Genomic DNA, 22,740 nt, shown 5'->3' with positions numbered 1-22,740 from the left:
TTGATATGCTCTCCTACTTGTAAGTCGCTTTGGATAAAAGCGTCTTCCAAATAAATAAATGTGAATGTTTTAAAAAGTTAGCTTTCATGCGGTGCTGCGCAGACCTATGGACGTTTGACATCATAGGACCGCGAGAACGTAGCCTTCACTTGCTCTCTCGGTACTTTGATGTCATACGTGGATCGGTCTGCGCAGAGGCGCATAAAGTCGCAGAATGGCTGGAATCGCTTACGGCACATTAAATGGTTACGATGCAGTTATAGTTGTAACGTTACAGCAAAACGACGTTCATTAAAAAATGTATGTTACAAGTGTTTTAAAAACGAGTTATTAGCCTGAAGAATGACCTCTAAATGACGTAATCAGGCACAGCTATAAATACAAGCTGCATCCAATTAACTCCAAACCTTCCTCATGGATGCAGGACCAGACAGATCTGGTAATTTCTCAATTTATGAAACACTCTCAAGCGTAATCTCGCTCTGTCTTGGTCGTACATAAGAATTCAACATTTTATTTTTTAGATCTGACCAGGAGCTATGAGGGCACATCGCTGTCAGACCTTGACAAAGGCTTTTATACAGATCAGAGCATATCGCTCTCTGTGGTTTCATCTGATGGTCTCCTAAAACCAAGTAAAGGTGTTGTGCTAGAGTATTTAGATCCTAACCCTACAGTTTTACCACGACTGAACTACTGCATGAATATTTTGTCACCTCTGGTTGCTGTCAGCAAAAACATTCTCTCCCCGGGCAACACCCTAAATACAGAGCTAAGCAGTCCGGTGGAAGGCAAGTCCTCCACACCATATGAGAGGGTGAAATTTCAAAAGCCCATGTTGGCAGACTCGCTGGACCTGTCGTGTGTTGACCTGACCACCACACACCCCTCATGGGAGGTGTCCTTTGTGAAGCCCATCACGGAGAGTCCAAAGTCATGCTTGGAGTCCTCATGGAGTCCCATTAACCCGTCGGCACCCCCTGAGGTGTCACTGATATGGTCAGGAACATCGCCTCGTCCACACGTTTCAGAGGAGCTTCAGCGCTCTTGGAAAGAAATGGTGAGGTCGAGTCAAGTTCCTACGACCTCTGAGCTCAGAGATGAACAGCAGAGTTATTCAAACTTGGCAATTTGATATTTTAGGTATGTATGTTCACTTAAAATGTTTAATGTTAATCTATGATTTTAATTTTGATCTTTTTTTGACAGGTATCATGACGTTTTCGAGAACGGTACCATCACATATATAAATGTATACTATAAATGTATATATACTGCATGTAAATGGGTTGAAAAATAAAGTGAAGTGCAATTCAAAAAACAGTTGGACTGTACTGACCTCATGGGAATGTAGAAACTAAATGGTAGATGTATTTAGCAGTATACGTTTTTTACCATTCCATCTTCTTTGACAATGTAGGCTGCTGAGTACTGTTGGACCCAAACATTTTTACATTAAACTTGACAATAATCCAAACGGCATCTTTAATGCTTTAATGGAAAAAACAATGGATCAAAAATCTGAAAGGTTGTAGACATTGGATTAGTGACCTAGAAAGGGTTGATTCTTCTTTTTATATATATATTTCACAAAAAAATCCAGGATTAAATGACATGCACATGTTTGTTCAACCATTGGAAAACATCGCCATTACAAATCTTGACATATTTATTGACAAAACTATGAAAGTAGTTGTGGTTGTGTAGTTAATATGGCAAACAGGCATGTGTGGTGCCAGAGACTAAATTCTGATAAACCATGTGACTGTTGTTGCACTTAAATTGCAACTGTACTAAATGCATAATAATCACTGCTTTAGTAGTATTTTGTATACATATATAAACAAACACATTTTTTTTCAAAAACCGGTCACTGCTACATGACTACTGACTTCAGAATATGTTGAACCGCGATTCTGTTGTGTCAATATCATGTTCCTTGAGAAAAGGAAGAAAAAAGCAGTTTCAGTTCAAATCTGTCACTTCAGGACCAAATAAATGGGAAAGTAACATGGAATATGTTTGACTCACTTCATTGAGCTTCTTGAACTCGACCACCTGGAAGAAGACATGTTCCAGTAAGTGCTTTGCTTCTCTCTTGTCCTTGTCTAAATTCCCCGTTACTCCTAAGATGTCTCCACATTTACGCACGTAGAACTCAAGATCATCATCAGTACCTGAGGCAAAATGAGATCCATTAATATACTGTATAACGAAAGTGGAAAATAACTGACTGTACAACAAAAAACTTAATTTACTTTAAAGGTAAAATAGGTATTTTGTGTGGGCTAACTGCGTGCCATATTCCTCGTGTAAGCTACACATCCGACGCAAGCTGAGAACTGAAAATACTTGTAAATGAAGACCTTTTATGCAATGGGACCTACATGGAATGCTGTAATTTTTCACAGCAAGTCAATTGCTAATTGTTGTTTAGGCTTTCTACAGTCATTCCAAGATGGAAGACTGCCAAAACACAAACTCACATTTATTTGAGAGCTGAGCCAGTCTGACTTTCTCTGAAGAAAAAGTCTCGTCGAGGTCAAAGAGGTCAAGCATGGGTGGTGGCAGGTCTCGAAAAGCCGGCTGAAAGACCTGAACAAAACACAAAGACTCAGTGAAAGTGGACTGTTCTACATGACAACTGTAGAAACACGAAGACTGTATATCAGTGTTATCTACTGAACCTTGTGTTTGCAGCTTATTATACACAGATCACAACGGAAACGCTGCTTGTGCTGTATGACGTTATTCAAGACTCACAATAAGTTTGTAAGCCTTAGTGCCAGGATATTTTTTACGATAAAAGGAAAAGCATGCAGATTTGAAACAATGCTGACGTCATGACCAAATGAAATGAATATTCCTAGGAAATATAATTCCCAGGAAATTCAAAGGTATAGAAAGCCATTAAATACTGACTAACGGGTTCGGACATATTTCTTTCTTTTGCAAGTGTAACGAGTATTAGGTATTGTGGGTATTGTGTGAGAAGTGAAACAAACTCACAGCCGGTTGCAGAGGGGGTAGAGGGGTTTCAAACTGTGGTGTGATCAGCTGCAAAGGTTCATGTTTGACATTCAACTGCTTGTAAGCACTAAAAATGAAAATATAACAATAAATTACAACAGTGCAGAATGTCGACATGTTTTAGTGGCTGAAAGCAGGTTCTTACTCAATGACTGAGGGAAGAGTGTTTGTATGCAGCTTCAGAAGTGACGTGTCGAAGAGAGAGGTGAAATCTCGCGGGTTCTCATCTCCCTCCTGTAGACACACCCTCAGTCTGTCGGACAGACAACCTGTGTCTGGCAGCATGGTGTAATCTGTGATCTGCTCGAAACAAAGACAAGGCTTCTGTTTCAAAACTTGTAGCTCAATTGGTGTTGAGTGTTGAGTTAGCAGTGCAAACATCATGGGTTCCCAGACATACTGATAAAATGAATACACTGTAAGTCACTTGGAATAAAACGTATGCCAAATAAATAAATGTACAGTAAATGACCAATGACCTGTCTAAAAGCATGTGAAAATTTAAGCGACTACATAGCACACAAATATGTAATGAAGTATCCAGTTTATGATTGGCTACTGCAAAACTCGCTGTTATAATATTCAAGAAAAAAAGAATATATAAAACAAGAGTACAAATTCTCACAAAATGCAATGCCATGCATGTGTATTTCTATGTATATTCTAGTTCTTTGTAATGCTATTCAATGGTGTCCAACATCCAAAGCTCTCCCATCACAAAAGTAATCTATAAAACAAAGTGGATAAAAAAAGTATTTTTTTGAAGTGAAACAACAGGTTTGTGTAAGAGAAATATTCACGTTTCAAAAATTACAGCTGGCTTCAAGGTAACGGTCGTCCATTCACACATTCACTAGAGATTCGAATGTGTGACCCCTGACCTTTCGCAAATATATCATTAAACTCACAAATGTAGAAGCACACACACACACAAAAACACCGGTAACAAACTACATGTTTACAATGGAAACAATTTACTTCCATATGACATTCAACCTTTGTTGTAAACAATTCAGCGATTATGTGCTTTTTACAAGAGGCTTCTATTTTAGTATGCACAGACTTACAACCATCATTTCAATGACGATTAATCTTTAGTTAAAAAATGTTTTTAGTAAATTAGTTTCTGTAAGATGAACTGGAGTCGAAAGGACTGCTGGATGTAATATGATGGATGTTAGCGCTTTTTGGACCGTCAACAGGTTGAAGACAATTCAATGGCATTGTAAAGCCTGAGAAAACCTAGACATTATTTACATTCAGCTGTTCAACTAAAGAAAGTCTGGAATGACATGAGAATGAGTAATGCTGAGAGAATTTATACTATTCCTTTACCCCACAAAAACAATGCTAATTCTGCTTCATAAGAAACCTGACCTCAAAGTCAAAAAAATGTTAAGATTTGTCAAATAAATAAATAGCTATCCATACCGTATATTTGAACCTTAACTCACAATTAATTCCAATATTGTGTAACAATAACTCTCTGGAATTTTTGTTTTTGAGAATTTGACAGAAACATGGCATCCTAGTAGGTAGTATAAGTTGCCTAACTTTTGGCACAGCCTTTGAATCAAGAATGCACCAATGATGTCTTAAGATGCTCCCTATATAAGCAGCGTACTAGGTTTAAGAATAGAGCAAGTGTCACTGACTAGTAATTTCACTTCAAAGCCCTAAAGCTGTTATGTAGTCAGACTGAATGTATTTATAATGATGTGGACTCAATTGAGTGGATTATAGTAACACTAGTTAACATTAGCATTAAAGGGGTCATATGGCATGAACACGTGTTTTTCTGTGTCTTTGTTGTGTCCCATGCATGTAACGCCTCGTGTAACCACACCCCCACAAATCTACGTCAGTTCATGGTATGAGTTGACTAAGACCGCCCAAATGTATACGCAAGTAAGGTGGGCGTACCTGTCAGTACAACTGCTCTGGAACCTGATGTTCCAAATATGGTAAGAGGCGTTACATTTCCACCACACGCTTGCAGTATTCGACCAATCACTATATGCACTGGTTAACTGGCCAATCATAGCACACCTCGCTTTTCAGAGCGATGAACTTTGTAAAAAATCTGCGCGTTTCAGAGAGGCGGGGCAAAGAGGAGATACAAACAAGCACGGTATGTGGAAAATACAGCGTTTTTGAACCTTAAATCGTGTTTTCACATTACATTACATCTAAAACAAACGATAATATTTGTTTTAGCCGTGTCATATGACCCCTTTAACTAACAGGAACGAACAATGAATAATACCGTTTTTTCAGCATGTATTATACTTTGTTAATACAAATACAGTTGCTCATCGTTTGTTTATGTTAGTTTATTGTGCATGAACCAAAGTTAGGAAATACAACTTTTGAATAACAGATTAACAAAAGAACTAATGTTAACATAAGGAAGTGTACTGTAAAGTGTTAGCCAAGTAACTACTGCAAGAGCCTACCTCTGGGTCTTCTGCATCTATCTGGTTAAGATGAATGTTATCGGTTGTAAGCCACTGGAAAACAACATCCTGTAACATAGCATATTTTTATTATCACACATTACAATAACAACAAAAGTAACATATATGTTTTAGAATTTTTTTCAAAGAGAATGTAGGTAGGGTTTGCCTGTGCACAACTAATTTATTACTTCAGGATGTTATCATGTGGTTGTTAGGGTGTTGAGTTGATAGGTGTATATATTAGGGCGGTCAAACGATTAATCGTGATTAATCACATCCAGAAAAAAGTTTGTTTACACATAATATATGTCTGCGTACACAGTACATATTAATTTTGTATGGATGCGATTGATCGTTTTACAGCCCTAGTATACTGTATATACTGTACATATATGGATATTCTTAATAACAGTTGTAATACTAATGCCCTAGCTAGCCCTAGTTAACTATGAATCTTACCATTATTTTACTATTCTCCTCCTTGTCCAGGTACTGGTCACTGAACATGTGACATGAGCCAAGAACTGCCAACTTGCCAGCATTCTTTATAGACAAAGTAAAACATGAAAAAAATTCAAATGTATGTAAGAAAATTGGGGTCTCAGTTTAGCTACATGATCATATTGAGTGTACACACCTTGGCATGATGGAAAGCAAGAACTGGCCTGTTGAGTGGAAAACACACGGAGCCGGTGGACAGGACAGCTACAGCAGGCTTTATCACATTTAATGTGGCTCCATACGGGTATACGAATGTAAGTGCTCTGTTGAATCATACAAAAACAAACTGGGTGAACTTCATGAAATTGATTATGGCCTTCCTTTATTTTTGTGAATATGCACACTCACACCACAAATATCTCTTTAGTTAAACATTTTTTGCAAGCTAGTAGCTATCTGTACAAACATCCTCAACAACATAAACAGATATTTAAGAGGCTCTGCTCAAGCTTACTGTGAATTATTCCCTGTATTTTCTTCATCAATGACCCCTGTGGCCACTTTGCCAGCCGCACGACTTATCTCCCTGAAAAAGAGAAAAGCTAATGGTCTACAGTTCTGAAAGGGTCCTTTTTAAAAATATTTTAATATAATCAGTAGACATTTTAATGCTGTATTGCTGAATTGTAAATTTGTTTCTGTATGTGGTTCCATATACATTTTTCTTGTATTATTTTGTCATTGATATTAGTAATTACTTGTATACCTCCTCCTTCATGTAATCATTTTCAATATTTATGGATTTGTGTGTGTGTGTGTGTGTGTGTGTTTTACATTTTCTATTTATTGTTTTTGCAGGTTTCATATTTACGAATAACATTTGATCCGATTAGCATTGTTAGGTCACAACATTTGTCATGTAGATTTGATTGTTTTGTTAACCTTACTGTTATTCTACCAACTGGAAATTGTGACAATAGCAGTGGAAATGTGAGACACAAACCTGTTCAAAACACCGTTGGACACCAGCGCTTCTTTGGGATGAAAGTATTTGTAATAGACATTTCTTACTACTGCATCTGCAAATGCAACATAACAACACATCACGTCAATGTATCATAAACATAACAAGAACACTACATGGTCAGGTGACAAAAAATGTTAAAATGACATACAATATGATTATATATAATATTGTATAGACTCCCCGTGACCCTGCATAGGACCTGGAGGTATACCAAAGATAATAGATATTTAAAAGATGCACCCTTGCTATTACTCTGAATGGGGAGTGAATGCAACGCTCAATAAAATGAAGGAAGTCCCGCCTTCTAGTTAAAACAGCCAATCGTTAATCGATAAAGATTGATGATTTTCTTGGCCGGTATGGTCAAATTGATATCCGTATATTTATATTTAATACCAAAAGTCCAGGAACTTTGACCATCTATACACTTACCATTGTTGACCATAATGCCAAATTCTTCCAGGAGAAAGTTGATATTTGTGTCATACTTCATTTCTCCTCCTTCTCCGAGCATCACAAGCATACCTCCACCACTGTCTAGATATTGCTTGAGAACCTCCAGCTGAATAAAACACAACACAGCAGACATCCAGCATCTGGATTCATTTAATCCAAGTGATCGAGCTATTTCACAGATTAAATCTTTCCCATCACGCACATTCTCACCTCAGCCAAAGTGAACTTTTCCCGAGGACCTGTAGTGATCCACAACTTTACTCCTTGAAGTTTCTCCAATGTGAGCTCATCTTTGATGCTAAGAGAATCGTAACGTTATTCATTCTCACCGCACTGTTGTAAAAACCAGTATATGCTGGTTAGGTAGGTTTTGAAGCATGGTATCTGATTTGTGCTGGTCCTGAACTGGTTTAAGCTTTTCCAAAACCAGCTCAGGACCATCTTAAACCAGCACATGACCATTTTAGGACCAGCACAAACCAGATACCATGCTTCAAAACCTACCTAATCAGCATTAAGATGGTTTTTTCAAGCGGGTGTGCAGGTTACTGTACGATGACATACCCACGACAATCCATTCTTTTTTATTTTATTTCAAAATACACTGACATGAACGTCAAGATGTAATGTTATATCAGATTATTGCTTTACATATTTAAACATGACTCGTGCGAGAAGTTTCACCTTTGAATCTTCCATTGTGCTCTTAGTTTCTTCTGCAGGGACTTGTATCCAGAGTTGACTGTAAAGAGCTCTCGTTTGGATGCGTTGAAAATGATCATATTTCGCTGTTCTTTGTCTATGCTGGTATGCAGGTCTGGATACATTATCTACACGTCAAACCCTGATGGTGATGAAGAGACTGTCAGTGATGCAAAATCCACGTTTCTTTTCTTCTGTCTGACTATTTCCCGCTAGATATAAAGACAATCGAATAAATGTTGTATTTGCTCATAACAACCTGAACTATAAATGGCAGTAGCAAACAATTAAACATCTTATATTTCACTGGTAAAGGTGGCTAAGCTAGCAAGCTAACGCTATCCGATAATACTCGAGGATCAGCTGTTTTCATCTGCTCAGAGAGCAACAGAACTCTTTTTAATGAGGTTTATGACGTAAATGCATCTAAACGAACAAACGTTACCGTTAAACTCACCATGTTTACGTGTGCCTGCTCTCGGTGCATTGTGGGTATTTTTTGACAACACAACCGTAACCAGGGGCGCTTCCTCCATGGCAACAGTCGAGTTTTTTATTAACACTTAATATACATAAATAATAATAATAAAAAACATAAACTAACTAAACGATTAAATTGTCTTACAGGGGTGTTCCATATCCAAAATATATCCAGTAATTAACAGTTTTAATGCACTTTTGACTTTGTGTTTAAATATTTCAGATAAAAAATTTGAAATATAAAATGCAACAAGACATGGAGCAACTTTAATGAATCTACATTTGTGTAAATAAAACTTGTAATCAACATAATAGGCTTGTTCGACTTGATGCGGCGCCGCCAAGATCCGACAGGCAGATGACATCAAAGTACCGCGAGAGCCATTCGAAAAACCATAGAATGTTTGGTTTCGAATCGCTCTCGCGGTACTTTGATGTCATCCGCCTGTCGGATCTTGCGGCGCCGCATCAAGTCGAACAAGCCTAATGTGTCCGCCCTTTTGGAACTGTCCACTGACGTCACTTACAGTTTGCCAAGGTACCAAAACGGCATAGGCTACTCTAAGACTGGACTACATTTATAATTGACCATATTGACCGTCAAGTAAAAGAAATATATATTTTACGTTTAACTTCGTTTTAATTTATGCTAAATTTCATGAATGCAAATATAGTCAAAGTAAACATTTGTTTCCTGAAAAAGTTATTAAAATTTATATGAAGACCTTTTTTGACTCAAATAATAAGAAAACCATTAAAACGTCTGTTACATGGGATTCTTTTAATATATTTGTGTGATGCTTAATCTACCACCTGGCTGTTTGCATGTGTTCTGCATATATTGTAGTTTTGACTGTAGGCCTACTTTGTCTAAGTCTATATTGTTCAATTGATTAAATAAATACAATTAAATCAAAAGATCGCGCATTGGCCCGGACGGGGGAGCTGAGTTTTTCGAAAAGCAGAATACATTTCTTAATGGTTTATCATCTGCGTGGAGTAGGCTACAAAGACGACGTTTTGGTGGTGGTTGTATGATGGCGGGAAAGCCACTAGATGGCAGCATGTTTAAACACCCAAGTTCATATATTTTAATTTACATGATAGGCCTATGTCAAAAATACGTTTTTTTTGTTTGTTTGGGAAATGACTTTTTTGTCATTAGCTTTTTTTGTGCTGCCTACCTTTCAGTGGAACGGAATGAATTTGGATGATTATCAGTGGCTGTCATAAAAATACATATAAGCCTAAGTCATATTGTATTGGTCTTCTGGCAAGACATAAACACTACTGGTCCAGAAGCACTTCCAATAATGTGAAGATGATGTTTGTCTAAAACAAAGTCTCAAAAGATGTCTGATTTATATTTTGACTCAGTTCTAAATGTTTTAATACATAGTTCATATTAATATTTAAAATAAAATACTTTTTTATGTATACATAGTCTTGTCATTCAGATATGCTAAGTTTAAATAAAGTGTTATATAGTTCTGAACTGTCATTTTATGTCATGGTTTAACAGGTAAAGATCTTGACCAGCTGCTTGTCTGACCCATGATGAAGGGTTACACCTGTGGGACAGAGATGACTCTTTTGTGTTCCAGCTCTCTGGTGGAGGGTCAAATTGCAGTGAAAGGCGAGAGCAGAGGAGATTTGTGTTGGAAAGATACTCCGAAAAGCATTTCCTCCATTCAGCCAAAACTAAAGCCCACAGAAAACAAGCTGCAAGGAAAGACTGCACCTAGCTATTATGATCACGAAAAACATTTTTCAAGTTTTTCAAAATGTTAAGGTTCATGGTATTTTATTTAGTACAATTTGATTTGTGGGCAAAAATGTGACTGTTGATGACCAGACAGATTCGACTTGCATTTAAATTAATTATTTTATTTTTAAACCTTGAGTTTTGAAAATAGTCAGCAAGAAATACATTTATATGAAAATAGTAAAAATACATGAAAATATTTTTATAGGGTCAACATTACCCCAAAATAATTCATTTTACTAAAATGTGCATATAACAGGAGTGTTAAAGTATTATATTCTGCATATCTGAAGTTATGCAGATCACTTCATATTTTCACCTGTATCTAATTTAACATTTTACTAACTTTGACCAAATTTTAAACTTTAGCTTTCTTATCTATACTGCAAAAACTTGGATGTCCCCTGTGTTAACTCATGATTTTACTCACGACAAAAAACTGGGGAATAAATGAAAGTACATGTCAGATGCAGGAGGTTAATGCTTTGACTTTTTATCACTTTAAACTGTCTTGATATATTTCACTTGATCACAAGACTGAGATCTATAGGTTACAGGAGAGAAGCCCTCTGTAAAGGCACACGACTGGGTATCTGTTGAGACTCCATTATTCATATTTACTAAAGTTACCAACATGTGAATCTTATAACGTTAGTTGACATCAGCATAAAGTGGATGAATATTTGGGCATTTAAACAGTGTTTTTTTCTTTAATAATATTTAGTTTTAGGAATAAATTATTTGTGTTACCAATCCATTTATTTAGTTAAAAAAGAAAGTCTGAAAATGTTTTTCATGTTTGTACACCGGTACACTGTACTGTACACTGGTATGAGCTGGTATTAATTTCTGACGCGCACCCAATGTTTTTTTCAGTGTACCATGCAGGATGGAGATTTGCAACCGCAAGGTTAACAAGAAACCTTTGTTAACCCCCAAAACATTGAAAGAATGGAGGGCCAGCAGAAAGAGAAAACAGGAGGAAAGAAGAGCAAAAAAAAACAAAAACAGGAAAAGGAAGACCTCATTCGTTCTTTTAAAGAAAATTTGCTGAAAATTAGCTCACATTACATTACATTACATGACATTAGCTCATATATTTAACTCAAATTTTAAAATAGTAAATTAAAATGACTTGTAAAGCCAAGTTAGATTTTTTTGCTTATAAATTATGGTATTTGATTATGATTACATTTGTAAATGATTAACTGTAATATACCTGCAGCTTTGCACTTTTAATTAATTTCAATTATTTTGATTAACATTAATATTTTGCCCATAATCTCTAAATTAAAGAACCTCACGATTACAGAGCAGAAGCCGGATTTAGGATAATGTGAATGAAAAAATCTAACAACATTCTTATATTCACAGTGATTTTACAAGCCTGCTCATGAGGTAACTGTAAATGCATCTATTCAATAAAGGTTTTAGTGTAACTCGACTTCTTGTGTATAACGTCATGAAGTTATATTTTATTTACAATAGAACACAGAAAACACATTAAGGCTCGGTTTCACAGACACGGCTTACCTTAAACCAGGATTATGTTTTAGTTGAATTAAGATATTTATGTCGCTTTAAATAAATTCCTTAGAAGAATAATCTACTGGTCTACATCTTGAGACAAAACAACAGCACGATTGTATTTGAAGATATTTCTGTTCAAGTTATATTGAGTTAAGACAGGTCACACATTCATTTTAGTCTGGGACTAGCCTTAAGCCTTGTCTGTGAAACCGGGCCTAAGTGTTTAAATTGAGAAAATGTACCGTTAAAAGCAATGTCATTTTGCAGCAACACATTTGAAAAAAATTGGGGCAGGTCCATTTTACCTGTGTATCATCCTCTTTTCTTTAAACATCAGTCTGTATATGTCTGGAAACTGAGGAGAGTTGCTGGAGTTTTGGGAGAGGACTTTTCTTTGCTGTTTCTTAATATTTATAATTGTTGAAACGTCTAGACTGCTTATTTTTGATGAACTCAACGTGCTTGTCTGGTTTAGTTCATGTAAACAAATGAATTCAACACGATTTTACAACAACATGAATCATTGATGTGTTTAAGTAGCAGTATTTCCAGTTCCAAGTTAAGTGCTATTTTATGTGTTTAAGTAATGAGAAAGACTTGTTAGTGTTTAATGTACAGTTATCTTGGGGATTTAAGAGAGTCGATAATACTTTTTTACCAGAATTTTACTGACCTGTTTTTTTAATAACACTTCCAGCCTTTTCGGAGACGTGTTGCTGCATCAAATTCAATGTCCTTTTTTTAAGATGGTACTTATCCTTAATTTCCACACGGATTGTCCCATACCTTTGTTATGCAATTTTGTTTTCAAACAAAATCAATTCTTGATTAATTGACATGTTCATGTGTTTTTTTACTGGCCCATGAGATATAACTGTACAGTTCTGTAGGGGGACAAAATCAACGGTGTTGAACAAAAACTTTCTTTTCTAAAACATGATACTGACATGGAAACATATTTAGATGTAGTGCTGTGCATAATTAGATTTTTAGACATTTATCCAAAGAGTCTTGTTTTAGCTGACATAACCCAAATGCTTTTATGTACATAAAAAGCATTTGAGAGTAACTAAACCGTTCATTTAGCAATAATCCCACCTGGATTTCGCAAGTTTAACTAGATGGAGACAGGTAAAGTGGCATTTTTGTATAAATTGAGAAAGAAACAACAATCTTCACTTGAGGACATTACTGCTTTTGGAAAGAGGTCAGATGAAACACTTCATATTCTTTGAAAGCTGTTGATACAGGTAGAACACATACAATAAAATTACCAAACAAAAAGGCAATTATGTGGAATTTTAAATTTGTACGTTTTATAGTACCAGTTTTACAAAGATCATAAACAAGCTATCAAACAAATTCTTAAAGGAATAGTTCACATAAAAATGAAAATTGTGTAATTTACGCAGACCATTTTTTCTAAACCAGTTTTATTGAACACGGATATTTTGAAAAATGTAGGAAACCAAGGAGTTCTGAGACAGGATTAACTACCATGCTTCGGTTACTGACAGAAACTAACCCTTAACTTGTGAATTTTTTGGTTGTAAGATATCCATTTATGCAAATATACCACAACACCTTAAAGTACTAATGATGCAAGAGAGAATTCAAGAACTGTTGAGTTAATGTCAATCAACAGTGATGTCCGAAAACAGTTCAAGATGTGATTAAATATACCAAAATATTTTTCAAGAAAGACAAAAGCAGCGAGATTGAAAACCCAATTAAATGTTTATTCAACTAAAACAGTGGAAAATATTCAAAAACCCATTTAAAAATGAGATCAATCCTGGACAAAGAAATCAGGCTGAAAGTGCAGTAATGTGTCACACTTTATAAAACCTCAAGTAACATCACTAAGACAATTCAAGATTAAGCAGAAGCACTAACAGAAAGCTCTCAGGTAAGGAAAAAATGACTATACAGTGAGGAAGCATTTGTAGCCAATCACTCAATCACATCTTAAACATGTGAACACATCATAGACAGCTGCTAATGTTGACACTTATCCAATCGAGTCTAGTAATGTCCTATCCTCCTCAAACCACACACTACAGCAACAAGCAATGGGTCTTTACAGACTCTCTGGGAGGTGTGGGGGGTCTGGTTCGAAATCGTTTTCATGCAATGATACAATCAGAAAGAGCATGGTAATCAATATTACATTGGGATGCAGCCTTTAAGCATTTGCTGAATGCTCACACGCCGTGAACGACCAATTTAACACTGAGCTGTGAATTACAAACCATTTTCTGGAATCGAAGACACCCTAGTCTTGCGAGGCAGACCTTGAACGTGACTTTGATCGTGAAGGGGACCGAGATGGGGAACGCTTGCCGGGTGACTCTGACTGATGACGATCCCCTTTAGGAGATGGCGAACGTGAAGTCGACTTTGCTCGCTCTCCATTACCATTCTCCCTTGGAGAGACGGAGCGGCTTCTGGACTTCTCCTTGGATCGGCTTCTGGAATCTCTCTCAGACTTTGCTTTTGAGCGGCTCTTGGATCGAGACTTGGATCGGCTCTTGGATCGAGACTTGGATCGGCTCTTGGATCGAGACTTGGATCGGCTCTTGGATCGGCTCTTGGATCGAGACTTGGATCGAGACTTGGATCGGCTCTTGGGAGCGTCGGACCGCGAGCGGGACTTGGGGCTAGCAGAACGGCTGCGTGACTTGGACTTTCTGGAGCGGGATTTCCCCGGGGACTTGGAGTGGGACTTTCTCCTTGATCTAGAACGGGACTTGCGGCCGGATCTGGAGCGAGAGCGGTTCTTGCTTCGGGACCTTGACCTGAAACAGAAGAACACCGTTAGATACGGCATACCAACTCACATTTTAACCCAAGCAAAAAAAAAAGAGCCATCTCACCGTGATCTGGACCTTGAGCGGCTTTGTGAACTCCTGCGGCTCCTGCTGCGAGAGCGGCGTCTGCTACGAGACCTGCATTTCGAAAAGGCTGTTAGAGAACTTCCAGACATCAGAAACAAGATTTACCACAAATAAATGTTCTCAACGCAGTGGCTCACCTTGACCTGCTCCCAGAGTAAGAACGACGACGTCTAGGCTTGTCCTCTACAAGACGAATCTTTCTCCCGTTGATATCGGTGCCATCCAACTTATCCAAGGCTCTCTTCATATCAGAGTAAGAGCGAAACTCAATGACTCCCTCATTTGTCCGTTCTTTGTGGGCATCAGCATAAGTCACCTCTCCAGCCTGACGCATAAAGTCCTTTGGAAAAAGGGGAAGCAATCTTTCACCTTGATGTCTAAAGTGTATAAAACTCCTATGAAATACAAATGATCCCAACAACATTCTGTAGCTCAAGAAAGTAGAGCCAATATGACTGCTTACACTAAGTTTGCACCAAACACACTTTGGGCCTTAAAAAGCAAAGACAATCCGTTTAGAGTAGTTTTCGTCGAGATTTACTTAAAAGAAAACACAAAAGGAAAATGTGTTACCTTGAGGTCCTGCCAACTACAGCGACTGGACAGGTTCTCCACTACGAGACGATACTCTGTGCGAACCGGAGGTCCATATTTGTCTCTTCCACTTCGGTTCCTGCTGCTGCTGCTGCTACTACTGCTGTTGTTGTAACCACTACTGCCTTCAGACAAAAGTCAAGAGACGGAAAACCATCAGTACAATATATACGAGGCGTTCCAAAGAGCGCACAGACCTCTTCAGACGTCAAACTGCTTAAGGCAAGTCAGAAAAATAATTAAATTTTAGTTTTTTCCTTCCCATCCTATCCCATTGACCCTATCCCTAACTCAACCCCCCCAAAAGAAAAGACCTCAGCACCACATAGTTCTAATAGGAACAGTTAGCTTGGCTTTATAAAACCAATTCTTGGCAAATCCGCCACCAATTTGTTTAATCGGTCCCTCTGAATGGGGTCAAAGGTCGCATTGCTGGTCTTCACTCGAAGGCACAAGAACAGCAATGCTGTGAAATGGAATACTGCTCCAGAGACACAAGAGGCAGTAATTTTAAAGATGGCGAACAGTGCCCTCGCCAAAACAAACAGAAGGAAATTTTTTATAAAAAAACATAACCAGGATTACTTACAGTAGATGCTGACACGTTACCTGTCTACTGACAGAACAGCGACAGCACACACACATAGCAAGGGAAGCCCATTGCTCTTTTTAATAAAGAAAAAGAAAAGGAAACTACCGGGCAGCTACATGAATTCGTTTAACCTGTCCAATATTTCGTTCAACATAAAAACCAATGGGTTTCCTCACCATCACCCTGGTCTATTGGCAAAAGGCAGCTGTCATCATGGCTTCCGGTTAGGTCAGCCAAGGGTCAAAGGGCAAAGGTCACACACACATTGTAAGGTGAAAGCCAAGGCCAAACGGGACAGGCAGTCATCTTAGCCTCAATGGACTCGGACTCAGCCCGCACCGGACTCTTTTAAATTGAAACATCAAGGACTTTTGTTAATGTTGAATTCAAATGTAAACACAAGTCTCATGGTCACACGTCATACTGTTTACATGCCAGTTGAGGCTTCAGGATGAGGCACATAACCAATCACTAAATCTAATGGCTAGAATAGATGCAGTCTGGCCCAAAAAGACAGAAAAAAAACACAGCCCACCATCTGACATGTAAACATCTACAGGTCAAGTCTCCCTAACTACTGAAGATTACAAACATACTGCACATTGTCATGAGCTTTTTTTTTTTTTAAATGGGCCAAAACTACAAAGCTAAGGCGTCTTATAAAAAGGAATCCCCATTTAAACGGGTCAGACAGTCAAGGACCACCTGCATTACATCTTGGATAACAAAATCCCTTCCTTCGATGCCTCGGGCGCTGCAGCTTTTAACAGAGAAGACGTGTTAGTCACTGGATGCGTGTGCCCTCGGTCTGTCCACTGCAAATAAGAGTTATTATACAGCACCATAATCTCCACCTGTAAAAAGAAAGTGCTCGAGAGAGTGATGAGTGTACTTACTGCGGCCACCTCCCCCATAACCTCCCCCACCATATCCTTCTCTGTCTCGGTCTCTATCTCGCCGGGGTCCCCTCGCGTGTTCCACGATCACACGCTCCCCGCACAGCTCTTTACCGTTCAACTCGTACACGGCATCATCTGCATCACGGGTGTCTTCGAACTCCACAAACCCGTACCTGAGGAAACAAAAGGTACATTTTAAGCACGAGCGATAAAGTAAATCACTGAAAAAAAAAAAGATAGAGAATAAACTTTAACATTGACATAAATGTGTATTTTCAAAGACAACCAATTACATGTCTGGAAATCAAAAAATAAAACAAAAATACTTTTGTCATTTTTGCATCGCTGTGTAAGTCACGAAGCAGCTTTACAACAGACGGTGAAGACATTGAATGTGCACTCCAGCGCCCCTATCGGCAACGCTGAGAACCGAACCGTACTTACCCTACAATAAATAAACGCTGACATTAGCAAGCATGTGAAATGCATTGCTTTGTGTGCACTCTGTCAGGCTCGAAAACTACATGGTGAGCATGAAACTGTAACAAACGTGCAAGAAACAAGGCGCTAACTTACACAAAACGCTTTTTGACGGGCGCCAATATAACAACTAAGTAAAATAAACAACTATAACGTTACTGGTGTGCAAATAGAAACATGGTCATTCTTAATTGATTATTTGTTTAGGCATCAACTAAAACAGCCTTATAGTTCTCTTTGTCGTATTTAACAGTTAAATACATTGAACACAAAACCCCTCCGCCATTTTGAGCACGCGGCAAGCACCGCTGCATGTAAATTACGACACATTGCATCTTCAACATATCACAGTAGCAGACAGAGAAGCGGAGTTTAACACGCTGAACGCATCACTGCAATGCACATGCAATGAAATAATTACAATTATGTCACGCACAAATGTAAACAGCATAGTGCGCGTTGATCTCGAGGCCGCTAACAGTTACGTTACCTACAAACTCACCCGTTCTTTAGATCGATCTCTAAAAGCTTCCCGTAGCCGCTGAAAAACCTCTGGATGTCCTTCTCCCTCACATGATAACTCAGTCTGCCCACGTACACGCGCGGCATGTTTAGTTTTTTGTGGGTAACGTTAATTGTAAAGCGTACGGACTCTCGTAGCTTTTAACGCTGTCGGTCTCCGAATGGCCACGGCGCGATTATAACAGCCACGTCGCCGACGTCACTTCCGGCGTGCTAAAGACTTCCTAAATCCTGACAGTTATTGCACGCACACAGAATGTGCGTGAAAATACACGAAATGCTACATAAAAACACAATGAACAAATACAAAACAATAGGAGCTAATTTCTTATTAGTTTACAAAATATAATTCTTCTAAATTTGAGAAAATTGAAAGAGATAAAGTGTCAAAATGCTTCTTAGCGTTTCATCTTTGGTGTCACAATTTAAAAGAATGTTGCAATTTTGTAAAAAGTGAGAAATTATGTGGTAAAAGAAGTGTGTGGCATTAAAATTAGTTAGATGTTTCAAACTAGCTACTAGTCATTCTGGGTTCATTTAATGTTTTAATAAAAATATATAGTACTGTATTCATGCCACCTGCACTTAATAAGTTATGTGTAACATGTAAGTAACAGAATAATAATGTTCAGATGCTGACAAAATGCGTCACACACAACACAACTGTTGGTAAATATTTATTAACAATCCTACTTGAAAGAAATCAGTCCAGAATATCTTAAATGAGCGTTTCATAAAACACAGAGCAAAGGAATTCTTAATTTAAAATACCAAATCACAGTCTTCAAATAAAAGTCATTACACCTTTACCTGTTAGTGCAAGGGACAAACAAGTACATAAGTGCTGTTCTTGTCATAATTATATGGCACTGCAGGCCAATGTGCAATACAGCCATGACCTCTGGGAACTCCAGCGGTCTTTGCCAGTATTAGTTCATTTTCAAACAACTTATACAATGACATTGTGCATTGTAACATGACATGTCTTGAATCACAAAACTATTATGAGACATCACAATTAGTCAATGCAATATTATTTAAATTGATTATATGTTAGGTCCTTCATAATTTACTTTGAGACACGGCCTTTACTCGCATTACACCTTCTTGAGCACAGGAAACTGCAAGCACGCCATCCTGTCTCCACATGCGGCCCTGAACGAAACCTCTGCTGCCTCCTAATGTGGAATAAAACAAGAAAGATCATGAGAACTAAATAGAACTAAATACATGGATCAGAATGTATGCCGGAATAGAAAAAAAAAACATGTGCTTACCTGCCCAGGGGCTCTCACATTCATACAGCATCCATTCATCTGCTCTGAACGTGCCGTGAAACCACATGGCGTGATCCAGAGAGGCTGAAAACTGAGCCCGGTACTTTGGGTAAGGTAACAACGCTGTGCCCAGCAAAAAATAGTCGGAAACATACGCTGCTACACAACAGTGCAGTTTCATGTCACCCTTTCCTAAAATACAAGACAATACAAAGTCAAAAAACAAGACAAATCTACAAAGTCAGGGTTGTTATACGAACATATTTGGTGCTGAATGCAGCGACTGACCAATCAGTATCAAGTATTTTTTCAATAAGTTAATTGTTTTACCAATATGTCCTCTCGCTCGTACCCAAAACAGTTTCTTTGGTTCCATGGCAGTGCGTCTGTAAAAATCAGGTGGATTGATGGGTTTGATCTCAATAGGAACTTCATCAGCCAGTATTTTATTTAGTCCCTGCCGTGCATTGTCTGCCAGATTTGGGTCACTGTAAAACAAAAAACAAAGCCGTGATTAACACACGATAGAAACAATCATTCAGACATTGTACAGTGAACACATCTGTGCTGCAGTGACACCTGAGGTATCGCTGAATAAGTTCCTCTATATTAAGCAGTGAATCGGGTGGGGGGACGGTGGGCATGATGAACTGATGCTCTAGTGGACTGGGCTGCAGCATGTGAAAGGACGCCTGACAGATCAGTATGGGCTGACCGTGCTGAATGGCTTTAACAGATCGCACGCAAAAACTTCGGCCATCGCGAGTCCTCTCCACCTGATACAGCACAGGCACCGATGGGTCTCCTGGAACAAAGTCAAGAAGCAACATTTACACGCCTATACACTGTATATGGTTTTAAGTGATTGTTGGACTGCTTTTACCTGCCCTAACAAAGTAACAGTGCAGTGAATGAGCATAGACATTTTCACTGACAGATTTGGCTGCAGCCACCAGAGCCTGTCCAACAATCTGGCCTCCGAAAAGACGTTTGGTGCGAGGAATCCAGTGATGGGTCCCTCTTTAACAAAAAATAATGCATACATCAAAGAGGTCTTAGAAAGAATGTCATTGTACAGTAAAGGTATCAAAGGTCCAGTGTTTTATATATGGGAAGATATTCCATGTAAACGTTGTTTAAACATTAGTTAAAAAGTAATGAAAATGGTTGTCTAGGATGGTAAAATGACCATTACATAAGAATTACAGGCATTATGATACACTACGTACACATGGAAATCTCGTGGGGCACATTAACAGACTGACATACATTTAAAAAACGAAACTCTTTACCTGTATAGGTCGGTGTCGAGTCTGTCTAAATTTAAGACACTCGTAACTAGTACACTTCTGAGGTCAGCTTCACCTGTAGACTCAAGTTGCCGCTTTTCAGTTTGCGTTTCTTTACCGCTGTCAGCCGCCATATTGAAAGACCAAGTGACTCTGAGAAGACCCCGCCCCGTTCAACCAGCTACGTTCGGAAGTGTGCACATTCCTGGGTCATGGCCCGCACTCTCAGGACCGCATTTCTGGGGACGCATTTCTAGGACCCTGCGACAACGGAAGTGACGAGTCGAGTGCATCCAGAATGGACGACAATCAGAGTGTACGGATGAGTATTAGGGCCAAGCAATAAAAAAATATATAAAACCGTTTTGAGATTAAAGTCATTATAATGCGAAATTAAACCCGCAGTTTTTCGGGGAAAAAAGTCGAAATTAAATGCTGAGAATAAACTCAATAAATTTCGAGAATAAAGTCGTGTTTCGAGAAAAAACTCGTTAAATTTCGAGAAAAAAAACTCGAAATAAAATGTCGACAATAAACTCACTATACTTTGAGAATAATGTCGTTGTGTTTCGAGAAGGAAAGCCTAAAGTATAGCTTGACTAAGTGATACAACTCTGCCATGTCCTGATTCAGTACTACGCAATGAACATGACTCTGATATAGGATAAACGTTTATTCTCGAAATTTAACGAGTTTTTTCTCGAAACACAACGACTTTTTTCTCGAAACACAACGACTTTATTCTCAAAGTATAGTCCTATGGGGTAGTTTGGGGTGCAGTGCCTTTAGTAACCACTAGAGTGTAGTGTTGTGCCGTGAATTATAACTGTATTTGCCATTTGTCCTGGTGAAGTCATACAAAGCTGTTGGTTGTTGAACTTGATGCATATATCTTAGTTTTCTACTTATCTAAACAATGTTTCAATAAATGTGATATCCTTTTCTAAAGATTCTGCTTTACTTTGTACCCGTCGTTCTCCTTAAGTGTATTCTCTTTAAACGCATCCTTATTAAGAGGTTTGCTACAGTATATTCGTTTAGCGAAACTGTAGCACGACTGGCAAGATTATGTTGATTTTGTGACTATGGGATGATTCTTAATTCTAGACCTAGTTTATCTCTCTTAGGATTCAATGAAGACATGCATGGATGTGGTTCATTTAAACATTTGTTTTGTGTCAGTTGTGATTTTAAATAAACACAATCTTAAATCTGCGTCCAGAGTCATCATTGTGTCTTCACTCTGTACTTGAAATGTGGTTGATGTAGTGATTGAAAAGGCTATACCATGATTCCTTGTTTATTTTATTTTTTTACTTATTATATTATGCTAGTTAGTCACAATAATTACTCAACATTCAGCTGTTAGCAAAAAGGTTGAATTGCATGAAATTTAGTATTTGGGTGTAATAAACCTTTTAAAAACTAAGTAATTAGTTTACTTAGGTGTTTCTAGAGGAAATCCTGCTTCCTGTTTCCTGCATCGCTGCCGGCAGCTTGTTTGTATCAGTGCGCTTACCACTTCGCTCTAATATTAGTGTATTTTATTATCATTAATTATTATTGTCGTTGCTAACTTATCCTGATATCTCAATAACCCTGTTCCTGTTATTTACTTGGAAGAGTCTAAACCAAATGTGATAGTTAACTTAACGCCGTTAGCATAGCAATAGCGTGTTAGCTTGCTTTCTGTTAACACTGTGGAATATCATCTTGCCTCTGGTTTGTCTTGTGTGCTAACTGTTTCTCTTTTTAAGCGAGTATACTACGATCCATCGAGCAACCTTGGTAAGTTGGAATTGCACTTCAAATCCGGTGAGTTATGGCTTCTATTCCTATTATTGTTACTTGCACCTCATGTCATATGTTTAGCTTAGCCTTCTCTGTCAGCTGCGAGGGCTTTATATGCGATAAATGCAGGGAAATAGTTAGGCTGACAGAGAAGATCTTAGAATTAGAGTCTCGCATCCAATCCTTATCTGAGGATAGTAAGAGTTTAACGACGATAGAAAACACTTTGGATGCGAGCAACATTAGCGCACACAGCTCGGTTCCGGTTGAAAATCCTCCGCAGCTGGGAAACTTCGTGACTGTGAGACGGCGTAGTCGCAGGACAAAACATCACTCGACCGTTCCGATTACAGTCTCGAACAGGTTTGCCCCGCTCAGTGACGCACCGGCTGAGAAACCTGCTGAAAGTGCCCTAGTTATCGGTGATTCTATTGTTCGGAACGTTAACATAGAGGCACCAGCCACCATAGTCCAATGTTTACCGGGAGCCAGAGCGCCTGACATCAAGT

General features: G+C 38.3%; 4 protein-coding genes across 6 annotated transcripts; 1 reads left to right on the top strand and 3 right to left on the bottom strand.

Moving 5' to 3' along the window:
- Nucleotides 1–402: 402 nt before the first annotated feature.
- si:ch73-303b9.1 (uncharacterized) lies at nucleotides 403–1,307 on the top strand (the record flags this gene model as incomplete). Its single annotated transcript, XM_057362749.1, has 3 exons — nucleotides 403–439; nucleotides 525–1,143; nucleotides 1,210–1,307. Coding segments are annotated over 2 exons (648 nt in total), but the record flags the coding sequence as incomplete, so codon positions are not given.
- A 172-nt stretch (nucleotides 1,308–1,479) lies between these two features.
- ift52 (intraflagellar transport 52 homolog (Chlamydomonas)) lies at nucleotides 1,480–8,649 on the bottom strand. Of its 3 annotated transcripts, none has more exons than XM_057362057.1 (14): nucleotides 8,573–8,649; nucleotides 8,098–8,327; nucleotides 7,624–7,711; nucleotides 7,390–7,519; nucleotides 6,934–7,009; nucleotides 6,445–6,516; nucleotides 6,127–6,253; nucleotides 5,949–6,032; nucleotides 5,487–5,555; nucleotides 3,176–3,330; nucleotides 3,010–3,097; nucleotides 2,487–2,595; nucleotides 2,032–2,177; nucleotides 1,480–1,938 (listed from the first exon to the last, which is right to left on the bottom strand). In XM_057362057.1, the coding sequence occupies exons 2-14, from the start codon at nucleotides 8,238–8,240 to the stop codon at nucleotides 1,894–1,896; spliced, it is 1,332 nt and encodes a 443-aa protein (XP_057218040.1). In that variant the 5' UTR covers nucleotides 8,241–8,327; nucleotides 8,573–8,649; the 3' UTR covers nucleotides 1,480–1,893. The 3 variants fall into 3 exon arrangements, with proteins under 3 accessions (XP_057218040.1, XP_057218038.1, XP_057218039.1); XM_057362055.1 differs by having other exon boundaries at nucleotides 8,098–8,257; XM_057362056.1 differs by lacking the exon at nucleotides 8,573–8,649 and having other exon boundaries at nucleotides 8,098–8,566.
- Nucleotides 8,650–13,592: 4,943 nt separating this feature from the next.
- Nucleotides 13,593–18,063, bottom strand: srsf6b (serine and arginine rich splicing factor 6b). The gene is made up of 6 exons (XM_057362556.1): nucleotides 17,855–18,063; nucleotides 16,870–17,045; nucleotides 15,361–15,506; nucleotides 14,925–15,127; nucleotides 14,767–14,838; nucleotides 13,593–14,688 (listed from the first exon to the last, which is right to left on the bottom strand). Exons 1-6 carry the CDS (start codon nucleotides 17,959–17,961, stop codon nucleotides 14,166–14,168), a joined length of 1,227 nt encoding a protein of 408 aa, XP_057218539.1. The 5' UTR covers nucleotides 17,962–18,063; the 3' UTR covers nucleotides 13,593–14,165.
- Nucleotides 18,064–18,544: 481 nt separating this feature from the next.
- Nucleotides 18,545–20,702, bottom strand: acot8 (acyl-CoA thioesterase 8). Its single transcript, XM_057362190.1, has 6 exons — nucleotides 20,444–20,702; nucleotides 20,035–20,171; nucleotides 19,731–19,956; nucleotides 19,482–19,639; nucleotides 19,152–19,343; nucleotides 18,545–19,052 (listed from the first exon to the last, which is right to left on the bottom strand). The coding sequence occupies exons 1-6, from the start codon at nucleotides 20,572–20,574 to the stop codon at nucleotides 18,937–18,939; spliced, it is 960 nt and encodes a 319-aa protein (XP_057218173.1). The 5' UTR covers nucleotides 20,575–20,702; the 3' UTR covers nucleotides 18,545–18,936.
- Between the last annotated feature and the right edge of the window lie 2,038 nt (nucleotides 20,703–22,740).

This window comes from Triplophysa rosa, linkage group LG20 (genome assembly GCF_024868665.1).
Source record: "Triplophysa rosa linkage group LG20, Trosa_1v2, whole genome shotgun sequence".
NCBI classification, from domain to species: Eukaryota; Metazoa; Chordata; class Actinopteri; order Cypriniformes; family Nemacheilidae; genus Triplophysa; species Triplophysa rosa.
Note: the sequence above shows the minus strand (reverse complement) of the source record. Positions and strands in the feature narration are given on the sequence as shown.